General features: G+C 33.1%; 2 protein-coding genes and 2 pseudogenes across 2 annotated transcripts; 2 read left to right on the forward strand and 2 right to left on the reverse strand.

Annotated features, from left to right (window-relative positions):
• Window positions 1–887: 887 nt before the first annotated feature.
• LOC130892473 (uncharacterized) lies at window positions 888–2,437 on the reverse strand (annotated as a pseudogene).
• A 2,392-nt stretch (window positions 2,438–4,829) lies between these two features.
• On the forward strand, window positions 4,830–7,775 carry LOC130893093 (putative nuclease HARBI1). Its single transcript, XM_057798890.1, is given in 6 exon segments — window positions 4,830–5,798; window positions 5,945–6,427; window positions 6,493–6,604; window positions 6,606–6,780; window positions 6,968–7,165; window positions 7,350–7,775. Coding segments are annotated over 5 exon segments (1,140 nt in total). The 5' UTR covers window positions 4,830–5,798; window positions 5,945–6,170; the 3' UTR covers window positions 7,748–7,775.
• Window positions 7,776–7,873: 98 nt separating this feature from the next.
• Window positions 7,874–8,919, reverse strand: LOC130892474 (uncharacterized). The gene is made up of 4 exons (XM_057797910.1): window positions 8,746–8,919; window positions 8,576–8,653; window positions 8,316–8,420; window positions 7,874–8,101 (listed from the first exon to the last, which is right to left on the reverse strand). Exons 1-4 carry the CDS (start codon window positions 8,800–8,802, stop codon window positions 7,874–7,876), a joined length of 468 nt encoding a protein of 155 aa, XP_057653893.1. The 5' UTR covers window positions 8,803–8,919.
• A 617-nt stretch (window positions 8,920–9,536) lies between these two features.
• LOC130892477 (uncharacterized) lies at window positions 9,537–12,177 on the forward strand (annotated as a pseudogene).
• Window positions 12,178–12,589: the final 412 nt, after the last annotated feature.

Below are 12,589 nucleotides of genomic sequence, written 5' to 3' on the forward strand. Positions count from 1 at the left end.
TTATCTCCACATTCTCACGTAAACATACATTTTGTCGGTTATCTAAATGCCTGTGTAACTATAGCTTGTGGAATTATAAATTTACAACCGGAGCTAATTAAAATGACATACTAAAAGTAATCATTTCAAAGGTTATTTAAAGATTTTTTGTAGACGATCAAAATTAATGTAGTCGTGACTATGAAATATAGTAAATATTAAAATAACATTTTTTTATATAGTAATCAATTTCTTTGTTTTATCTTATCACAACATCAATGAATAGACCATTTTTAACATTTACAACTGTATAATATACATATTTGCCATTTGTGATTTTTTCTGTGTCAAATATAAGCATAAAAATATGATTTTCCATTATTTAAACATTGTGTTTTAATTTTTTGTGGTCGACTATCATGACATGAGATTGTTAACATCTTTAAGCTTATACTCAAATATTGGCATTCCTCTAAATAGTAGACTACTAAAAAAAATTAAATTATAGATTAGATATCAAACTGTAGCATTTAAAAAAAAAATAATTTCTTTGTTCTTTTCAAACCTCTGGTAGATATTTTCTATTTTATTTCTAAATATTGATGGGTTTAAATTTGTTAAAAATCTGATCAAGTTTGTGTACATCTGCATCATAAACAATATGATAGATATGATCTGTTAGTTTTTTTTTTAATGATTATTAATAGGACTCTGAAAATATACCATTTTATTTGTATTTCAGAAGTATGTACTGTAATAGAAAATAGTTTAAGATGTGTGAAACATTCAGTATTTTTGAAAGCTATGAGCAAAAACAGATTCTTTAAATTGAACAATTTATATCCATAAAAGTATAAATCACTAAGCTAATTATTGAGATTGTACTTTTATTTTTCCTATTAAACTTACTATATATCGCTGTTTGTTTTTAGGTGTATATACATATTTAACTCTTTTTGAGATAATTTATGTACAACTAAAAAATGAGAATACAACATTGTGAAACTATTTTATTTATAAATCCTAGTTAACTTTGGAAACACATATTTTTTCCATAAAAGTAAACTATTCTCAATTAACTCGTTACAATAAATTTCATTATACGTAACATTATGTATATAAATTTTATTATTTGTTTCAAATTCTGGATCTGCAACTGCAAAAATTGCTTTAGTCTTCTTACACATTTTCATTTGCAAGTGCATCTGACCCATGTATTTTTCAATAATTTTTCCATCCTTTACAAAATTACTTATACTAGTCAATGGGCGTTTCACTTCTAGGACTGCATCACATGAAATGGCATCAGGCGAGGCTCCAAAGACTGGTAACATATTATGTAAAACAAGTCCACATTTCGTTGTTTCAATTCCACATATATTTTCAATGCATTTTATAACCCTGTCTTCTAATTCTAAGCCTCTCTCCATGGCTTTTGTCTGTACAATTTTTGTAGCACCAAAAATTTTCTCGAGTAAAGAACCTTCTGTTTTACATCGGCTTGCCTCATAAATCTTCGAAGCTGTAATTCGTCCAAATCTTAATTCATACCAGTTTGTATTTTTGGACTAGTTCCTTGTAGCCTCGGAAGCAAGTGCACAATCATTTGCATCCATTTTTTAACAGTACTCTAAGAAAAATTCTGGAGTTATGTCGATATCAGCATTTTCTATTTGACAATGAATAAATAGCTGGTGTAACGATAAAGTAGGATACAAAGGACCTCTATCCATATTTAGTAACAAACTATCTATGGATTTTCCTTTATTATGTTCTCTAAAATTCTCTATTACTACAGATCAGATCATCAGTCATTGATGGAACTTTTACCATCTCAGACAATTTCATAAATTTTTTCAGCGAACCTACTTTCGATAATTATGATTTCTTCCAATAACATAACTGTTCTGTAGGAGATGGTTCCTCACTTCTCCTATGCAACCAAAATAAAAACGCTATCGCATGTTTACAGCCTCCTTTGGCAGCAGCACAATCCTCACATTCACATAGATTGATTATATTCTCTTTTTCTCTCATTTACTATGACATTTACATCATAAGCTTTTGAATGTACTTTATCTTCTGGCGTTATTTTTGCTTTGATCAAACAAATATTATTGTTCCTTTTTAATTGCACATATCCAATGGCAGAATCTCCATATGATTGTCTTGCTGATCTAAAATCAAATTAAAAAAACATTCAGTATATGAAAAAGGTATTTATTTGCAAATAAACTAAAAATACTAAGTTTGAAATATTTTAATATGCTATATTAAAAATGATTTCTTACCTCATGTGTTTTTTTCCACGTGATTCCACACTTCCACTATAGTTTGCATTTTCAACAAAATAATTTGCTATCATTTCTGAAGTAACACGGGGTAAATTGCTTGAATCAGCTTTAATAAAATCAGTTTCAACCTTAGCCATTTTCACACTATTACACAACAATTTTCACTATTTTTAATCTTTCACTTTGATAACTACAAAATTCATCAACAAATATGTAAAAAAAAATTTGAGATTATATTTATATATGTTTATTAAAACACAGGGCTTGTTTGCTTTCTTTGTCGTTTTAAAAGTAACAGAAAAGGAAAGACAAAGTAAATAATCAAATGACCAATCAGATTACAGATATAATCACGTCTACCTACGTTATTCAACCAATTAGAATTGAGAACAAGTATCACACCTATGCTAGGTTGCCAAATATATGTGTCGTCTAAAATTCGTTGAACTTTCATTATTTGTAATAATTTAACATGACTTTGGTTATAGAAGAATTCCCCATTGCACCGATAGCAAAATTACTAGCATCTGTAGTTATGATGAAGTCTTTAGTAAAATCGGGGTAGACTCAAATTGGTTGGTTAGTTAGTAAAGCTTTACAATCTTTAAAAGTTTTAATATATAATGGATCGTTTATATTTATTTTAGCGTCCTTTTTCAAACACAGCGTGAAAGGCTTTGTTATTTTAGCGAAGTTATTAATAAATTTGCGATAATATCCTAGGAATGATTTTATTTCGCGAACCGTTTTCGGAATTGGGTGATTTTGGATAGCTTGAATCTTTTCCGGGTTTGGTTTTATCCCGTCTGGCGTAACTATGTGACCAAAGAATGCAACTTCCTTCTTTAAAAACTCTGACTTGTCTAGCTGAATCTTTAAGTTACTCTCTCTTAATTTTTGGAAGATTTTCTTTAAATTGACGATGTGCTCCTGAAGGGATACAGAGAACACAATTATATCGTCCATGTAAACGAAGCAGATTTTGTTTATATATTCTCGTAGGACATTATCCATTACCCTTTGGAAGGTTGAAGGTCCGTTCCAAATGGCATACGGAGGTATTCATAATGACCGTTCTTAACACTGAAAGATGTTTTCTTGATATCATCCGGATCCATCTCTATCTGATTAAATCCACTAGCTAAATCGAGAGTTGAGAAGAATTGACATCAGCCAAGTTTGTCGAGAATGTCAGTTATGTTGGGAATATGATGGCTCTTTCTAACATATCATTTATTTGTTTTTCAACCTCAGGTTTATGGATGAAAGGATATCGATTTCGTCTTTTGTTTTTATTTGGTGTTTGACCTGATTTGTAGAAGTTAAGGGAGAATATTCTCTATGAAATATATCTGAGTATTTCCTACAGAGTTTAGTAATATGAAACTTTTCTTCTTCATTTAAGTGAGAGGTACGTATTAATTCTGTTACGTCATTAGCGTTGCTAATATTGTTAAAAGAGGGTGTTACTGATACATGAAAATTTCGTAATCCTTTTCAATTGGAGTGCCAATTTTTTTTTCGCGCTTCTAGGGATACCAACTAAGAACAGTGTCAGAAATGTATCTGGTCGGAAAACCTTTTAAAAAAATTAAATAAGGTCGACGTAAATTTAAAATAGATAGCATTCAAAGTCGTTCTAGTCCAGTGCTTTTTCATTGACACCACTAGAAATATCGTTTTTTTCTACCCCAAATAAAAAAAAATCATCACGATACGCTGCAAATTAGCTGAGTTATTTCATTTTTCGTAGCGCGTCCGATTTTAAGCCGCTCTCCCAGTTTCTGGTGTACCGCGTGGCCGGCCGCAACTCGTCTTTACAACGCGATAACGCGCGTATTTAATTTTCAATTTCTTACATGTCTTAAATGAATGTATGTTTGTATAAAATCAAATTTAAACTGCGTATGTATATTAAAAATAAAATAGAAGATTATATACTTAACACTCAACATGGAAAGAAAAGATTTATGAATTTTCTTGATTGATAATAAATTATAGCTATAGATATAGGAGAATAATAAATCAAATAAATAATGCTATTCAATACCAAAAATATATACTTAATTGTTAAAATCCTAAAAATACAATTATAATACAGAATGAATATTCCTGCTTCATTTTCTTTACAGAATCGCTGCTGGTTTTTGCGCATTGATAGTAAAAATTACGTAATCGGTATGACATCACTTTCATTCATTCATCCGTATCATCTGCTTCACTCTCCACGTCACATTCGCTGTCATCAGTATCACTCTCTGCATCAAATTCGTTGTCGGTTTCTTCATCTTGTACGTTACTCTTCATCTGCATCCTCAGATGTCTCATCTGTAAATGGAAAATACGTTGAATAACGCGTTTAAAAAAACAAAAAAAAGTAGAATGAAGTGATAGAAAAAATTAAGTACCATTACTTTCTGCAACTTTTTCTATAATAATACGCGCCGGCCATTGTTCACCTTCAAACCAACAAAAAACGTAGGTGGAGTTTTCTTTCTTCCAGCCACATTTATCAGGTTTCAGCTCTGTTGGAATTTTTCGACATTTCCCCATACAGTAGCAATATAATGTGACCGTAGGAATTGTTGGTATATTTCTCTTTGGCAAGGTGGCATCATCGTTGAATCAATGTTTTTAGCATTTAATTTTGCGAAACATTCATTAGTATTTTTAAAATCAAATTTTTTTCATAAATATTGCATGTCGAGCTGAATCACATGAGAGTACAACACATAAATTTCTCAATTTCAGAAAACATGTTTTTAAGGTCCATAGATTCGTGAGTCATATTACCAAAAGAAACTTGAAATGATTCTGATTTGTACAAAAGAGAATAAGGCCGTATCTTTGCTTTTTTGTAAAACGACGGATTATAGTCACAACCCGTGAAAGCATGGAAAGCCGGAAGTGCTTTACATAATTTTTCTCCTAATTCAGCGTACATACGAGTCACGTCAATAAATCTCATATTATCGGAAACGCCAAATAACAAACTGATTTCTAATTCAAATTTTAATTTGTGCATATTTCCAAGCAAAATAATAAAGATATCGGTGTCATCGCATTTAACTGTTACTTTTCCACTTTCATCGAGATGGCAAATCGTGTGAACTATTCTAGTATCAGCTTCTTCATGTCTAGGTGCCGTGAACAAAGCGTTAATAGAATGTTTAACCGACTGTAGACCATCATTTCCAGTTTTTTGCTTAAACTCGTGACATTCATCGTAATTTATGAAAACTATTTTACTTTCGAAAAAGACTGCCATTTCGGCCTGTTGCCAATGTCGTTTTAAAGCCGCGTCCACACTATGCCGATCGACAAGGTCGAACGACATAAGCCACATTCGTCTCGTCCATACATAAACTGCTGTGTGAACGTATTTCATCAGTCGACTGTGAGTAGTTGAGTGCTGTGCTTTAGTGAAACAAGAAACAAAATGATTGATGCAGATGCTCTTGTTGCTGCTGCTACTGCCATATTTATGTCCGCGCTTGTAGACCAACATGTGCATCGTTCAACAAGGTAAGTCGCTACCTTTTTACAACTACTTAACTTCTGTACTGTTATTTTTATAGATGAGGAAACCATTGTCTCCAATAAAATTTGTTAATAAAAATGGATTTCGACATTATTTATCAACACCCTAATTGATAACTTTTGAATTCCAGGAGGTTTTGGATTCGACCTAGTCTCGTTAATGGGAGAAAAAAGTACAGCACAACCGAATTTATAAAAGATTTATATGCATATGCACCAAGTCCAGTTAATCACGATTAGCTTGTAATCATGATTAAAATATCTCGATTAAGATAATTTGCAATGCGCCAGCACTGTTGAGGAACTTGATCACAATTAAAGTTAACCGGCCAATTGTAGTGGGTTAAATATTTAATCATGATCAAGAAGGTTATGTTTGTATTTTGTTTTGGAATTTTTATTAAAATGGAAATTGAAGACCAAATTATACTTGATAATGATTATGATGTAATGGATATTATTAATGATGGCTTTCCGAGAGCCAGACCTCAGAGACCTAATTATTTCGATTCAATAGATGATTTGGGTTTCTTTAGAAGATTCCGTCTTACTAAACCCACTGCGAAAGCACTATTGGGAGAAATACAACACACAATGGAATTTGATAATAACTTGTAAGTACCATGTACCTACATACTATATTAGCCTCATTTTATTTCTTAATATGTCTTACTTTTAGAAATAATCAAGTATCCCCTATGAACCAACTACTAACTACTTTAAGGTTTTACGCCTCAAATGGGCATCAAATTGGTATTGGAGATCTTATGGGGATCCACCAAACCACAGCAATGCAGAATCATATCAAGGGTCAGTAGAACCATTGCTATGTTGAGGCCCAACTATATTCAAATGCCAGAAAACCATGCTCAGCTTCTGCATACTCAACAAGAGTTTTATCACAGGGCAAGATTCCCCCGGGTGGTGGGGTGCATTGATTGCACACACATTAAAATAAATTCACCAGGTAGGTGTTACAGCTGGTAATTAAATTGACTTAGTTTACATGCCTTACACCCTTTCAAGTTGACCTCATCTTAGAAGTAGCTTTTTTTAAATATATCTAAACCTAAACTAACCTACCTCATCGCTTTCCAAGACACTATTATATTCTATCTCCTGATCCTAGGAATAAAAATTTTTATATTTTCCAGGTGGTGAAGATCCTGAAATTTTTCGTAACAGAAAAGGGATATTTTCTATAAATACGCAAGTTGTGGGAAATGCAAATTTGGAAATAACGGATATTGTTGCTAGGTGGCCAGGTTCTGTTCATGATGCTACAATATTTAATAATTCATCAATACTTGCCCGACTAGAAAACCAGGAATTTGGGAATGGCATTATTTTGGGTAGGTACATTTAGTGCTGCTTTGGAATACCTTTACCAAACTTAACAGAGATTCACTAGATTCATTTCACATAATAAATAATACCGATACTACTTGAAAACATTTTTCAAACCTACTAAGCATCCTCTCCAAGTTTATCACCACATGCTTTTAAATATAAATACTTACTTAATTTTATTTTCAGGAGATAGTGGCTATGCTCTAAGGCCCTTTTTATTAACACCCTTACTAAATCCTGTCAACCAAGCAGAGCAAAGGTATAATGAATCTCTTATACGTACCAGGAACTGCATTGAACGACTTTTTGGTTGCTGGAAAAGACGCTTTCCAGTTCTTGCATATGGTATGAGATGCCACACTGACAATGTAATGGCCATTATAGTAGCAACAGCAGTGCTGCACAACATATGTAGAAGAATGGGTGAAGATTTGCCACCTGCTCCTGAAGACATTGATGAAGACATGTTGGAATATTTAATAGAGCAAGATAATGTACCACATGTACCTTTTGTTAATAATGTTAATAATATACTTAACTATCGTCAGCAAATAATAAATACTTATTTTGCTCGATTGAATTAATTCAGTGCTCAATATAATATCTTAACTCAATTCCCAGAATAGTTTTATTTATCATGAATACATTTATTTATAAAAGTAACCACACAACATATTGTTCTAATTCAGACATAAAAACAAATAAGACTGCTATACACTAATCTGCTCCTTTTTTTCCTTTTCAACTTTCAACTTGAGAATCTCAATTTCCAATTTGTTTTTTATTTTTTGGAAATGTAATTCTTCGTTTATTTGCTCAATTTGCTTGTCCACTAAAATGGCACGCCGGTCCAAAAGTATGTCGTATTTTTTGGCAATATTTGAAGATGACAGAATTTTGACTCCTTGTCTTTTCGGTTGTGTTGTTTCTACTGCTTTCTAAAAATTAAACAAAATCCAATTGCCACAAGTTGTAGATGATCAACAATATTGAACCACATATGAAAGACCAAAACCATAAACAATCTATTTTTTATAAACTACATGGAAAGTCCACACCTGGCTAGGATAATCTCGAGATGGCCTTTCATATTTTATCTTATAATTAAGTTAAATTTCATGGATAAATAATATAAAAAAATGATATACCTACCTTTCTTTTTTTCCCTCTTAAATGTGGTGGAACAAGAGCTTGATCTTTAGGTTTTTGCAAATCAGTGCCCTTTTTCCAGTTGGGTTCTTCTGCATTATCAATACTCTACAAATGTAGAAGGTTATGATTTTGTTAACGTTACAATTGTTTTTTGCCTAATGTTGAAATTAGATTATTGAAATTATCATAATTTTAAAATTACATTACAGGTAGTCATTATAAGAAAAATTAATAGAAGTTATATACAGGTAAGTACTTACTTTACTACTAGTGCTGGTAGAGGGTTCTTGATCACAAATGTCATAATTTCTCTCAGTCTTACAACTTTCTACATATTTCTAAAAACAGGATGAAATTACAGCTGAAATATCTGTGTGTGTTAGCCATTTGGTAGGATTTCAGAATTAGTTTAAAATATATAAAAACAAACCTCTGTTTCGAATTCATAAGCTGTAGTCTGATTATCTTCTGGGACAACCCATACCATATCATCCTAAAAGGAAAAGGAAGTTACTTGGGGGAACAACATTAGCGTCAAGGCTGTTATAGGGTTGCTATATTGCTTAAACTTACCTCTATGTCAGACACCATTACTCCTTTTGCTACATTAAACTCAGCAGTTGGCTCTGTAGCTTGTTGAGAAGTTGTCTTCAGAAAAGTGTTGTCGCAATCGAAATTGTTAGTAAGACCCTCAACACTCTTCTTATTCATGATTGAAAGTAGCAATTCATTCGCTGGATCTATTTTTATCTTGGTTTCAGGACCCCCTCCAGTTCTTAACCGAAGCTGACTTTCTTTTGCTTTTAACCTTCTTACCTCCCTCTTTCGGTTCTCATATAAACGTTTAAGGGATTCTTTGTCACGAAATATCCCCCATGTACTAGTAGCATTAAAGTCATTTTCGACTTTGCGCCAAACTTTTGTTCGGTCTTCCACAGAAGTCCTATCTGTTTTTTTATCCTCCAGGATTGTACCATATTTTTTTGAAATGATTTCCATGAGATGTAACCGTTCAGCCAACACAAAGTTTGGAGTTCTTTTCTTTTTAGCATCTAATATGTTTTCCTCTTCTTCAAACTCCATAATGGCGAAGTGTTTTTTCTGATGATGAGCAAAAGTGAACTGAAAAAAAGTCCGCGGACAAACAACAAAAAAACATAACCACAACTATCAATCTGTTTGGTTTCCCAGGCTGCCGGCACGAATTTTTGCACCTGAGCTATGTTGCCAAGTCGAGTTTTCAATTTCACCCTGATTACAAAACCCACATATCCTTTTAGTTGGTGCATAGGCTGTTTTATATAATCACGGTTATCTGGTTAATCACGATCACCTAATCATGCCTAACAGTTAAAATGGTGCATATCACCATTATTGTTGGATGAAGTGGATCCGTTAAATTTAGAATATAGATGCAACGCTGGATTCAAAAATTTTTTCCGGATGAAGAGTTCTGATTTTGAAAAATTACTGGGAATGATAGGACCCATAATTTCAAAAAAAAAAACACAACTTTCAGAAAAGCCATTCCTCCAAGTGAGCGCTTTGCAGTAACCATGCGCTTTTTAGCAAGTGGAGATTCATATTCGTCCTTGAGCTACCTGCTGAAGATGTCGAAACAAACAATTTCCTCCATCATACCAGATGTTTGTGCTGCACTCATCTCTGTACTTCAAGATGAAGTAAAAGTAAGTTAAAATAATATATAATAAATAATTACTGTTTCTTTGTTGTAATATGTCATAATTTTTGGTGCAAGCCTAGTGCAGTGACCAATGAGTCAAGGAGCTGGTAAATAAAATAATAAATGGTTCCTATTTGGCTCCTATTGGAATAGCAATAATTCCTAATAATTCTAGGTCCCGATTCGCCAGCCACCGTGGCGCAGTGATCAACTGTATTGACTAGTGACCAAAATCTTCATTAAAAAAAGTTCCTGTACTTAGAGCATTCAAAACTAATCGTATGTTTGATAATAGGTACAAAGGTATAAGAAAAAATTTGAAAATGAACTTATTTTATTAGATTTTTTCCCTCATAATAGTAATATTGTAATATAAAAGTATAAGAATTGTAATACAAAGGTATAAGAAAAATTTTTTTTCTCTCATAATCATATTGTTATATAAAAGTAATTAGTTAGGGTGTTTACAATGAAAACATGTCTTCTAAACCAGGAATGTTCGACTGACTTTCAGCTTGAACATGGGTAGGAGTTGGAGTAGGTGAAGGAGAGTATTCAGATTGGAAAGTGCTACATTCGGAACCAGGTGATGACAATGGCGGAGTTGCAGTATTCTGTGGTCGATGGTGAGAGTAGCTATAGGGAGCTTGCGAATAAAATGCCGTGTTAGGACCACTGCAGCTAGCTTGAGGGATACCAGGGTTGTACATGCCAATTTCTGCCTCATACAAGACATGATTTATAGCATTTTGAACGGCAAATCTTGCTTGGGGTGAATTAAGTTTTCGTATTTTTATTGCAATTTGCTCACCAAAAAGAGAATACTCATCCTTTGCATCTTTTGTTTTGAATAGATTTCATAACATTCAGAGCTTCATTCAACAGTGGTGTCGTGATAGGAGGAGCTGCAAGAGGTCCGCGTTTTCTTTTAAATCCCAATTTAGGAGACCTGAATTCTCTTTCCTTGGGTGACTTTGTTACCGACGACACATCCTCTCTTTCCTTGTCTTCATCACCAGCAGTGTCCTTGTTGACTTCACTGTCTCCAATTTGTTGATTTTGTGAAACCTGTAAAAAAGAGAAAAAGAATATCTAGGTTATTAGTAATAATTAAATAAATATATTTAACACTTATTACATAAATATATTTATTTTCATTTTCAGAAACCAGAAAATGCATCTGATTGGAACATCATTGCGAAACAATTTCATGACCTATGGCAATACCCGAATTGCATCGGAGCGATCGACGGCAAGCATATAACTCTACAAGCCCCAATTCACTCTGGATCTGAATTTTTTAACTACAAGTCTTTCCACAGTATCGTTTTACTCGCTATAGTGGACGCCTCTTACAATTTCATCTATGCAAACGTTGGTTGTCAGGGAAGAATTTCTGATGGTGGAGTGTTTAATAATACATCTTTCAAAGAACAACTTGATACTAACGCTTTACATCTTCCTCCACCATGTCCTTTACCAGGACGATAATTACCAATGCAGTATTGTCTTGTGGGAGATGAAGCGTTTCAATTAACTGTAAATTTAATGAAGCCATTTTCTGGTACATACGCAAGAGGATATAAGGAAAGAATATTCAACTACAGACTAAGTCGAGCCCGCAGAGTTTCCGAAAACGCTTTCGGTATTCTTTCATCTAGTTTTCGTGTGTTAAGGAAGCCGATGTTATTAGAACCAGATACAGCAACTAAAGTGACTTTGGCTACAGTTTACTTGCATAATTATTTAAGGAAAACCTCATCACGATCTATCTATTCTCCAAATGAAATGTTTGACAAAGAATGCCCAGACAATGGAGAAGTAGATCCAGGTTTGTGGAGACGAGATTTATCATCATCTCAGCTTTCTAGCGGTCGAGTAGTCTCTAGAAGAAGTAATACCGAAGCACAGAATGCAAGACATGAATTTACAGCATATTTTTGTTCGCCACAGGGTGAACTGCATTACCAATACAACAAATAAATTCGACATCTGATTTTCATTAGTACATTGTAAACATTTAAATTTTGTTTACCTTGGGAAACTATTGTAAATTATTGTACTTTAATGAATAAATAAAAACATTATTACTTACCTCAGTGTCCAATGTTTTTCTTGGTTTGTTTTTGTCAGCAAGGAATAACAATCGGCCATAGGCGAACCACTTGCTTTGGTAAATCTCATCTGTTCCACTGCCTGTTTTTGAGAGTCCTTTTCTCTTTTCCTTTCGCGAGAAAACTGTGATTGGAGGTTTTTAATTTTTTTCTCTACCTCTGACTTTTCGATTCCAAAAGAAACTGCGATTTCTGTAAGTAAATCGTGCCTTTTGTTTTTGTTTTTGTACTCTTCATTTGTAGAGTCCCAGAGTTGAGGGCGGTCTCTGTACATATCAATAAAATTTAATGTTTATTCTTCTGTGAAATTCATTTTGATAAAACAATTAACTTTGGTAAAACACAATTATAGAACCACTTCTCCCGTTGCGCACACAAGTTTTAACAAAACTAATGATTTAAAACTTTATTATCACGCTCAACAGGTCCAAACTTGGCAATTATTTCCATTCGACTGAAAATAAAAATGCACTTCA

This window comes from Diorhabda carinulata, chromosome 4, assembly GCF_026250575.1.
Source record: "Diorhabda carinulata isolate Delta chromosome 4, icDioCari1.1, whole genome shotgun sequence".
NCBI classification, from domain to species: Eukaryota; Metazoa; Arthropoda; class Insecta; order Coleoptera; family Chrysomelidae; genus Diorhabda; species Diorhabda carinulata.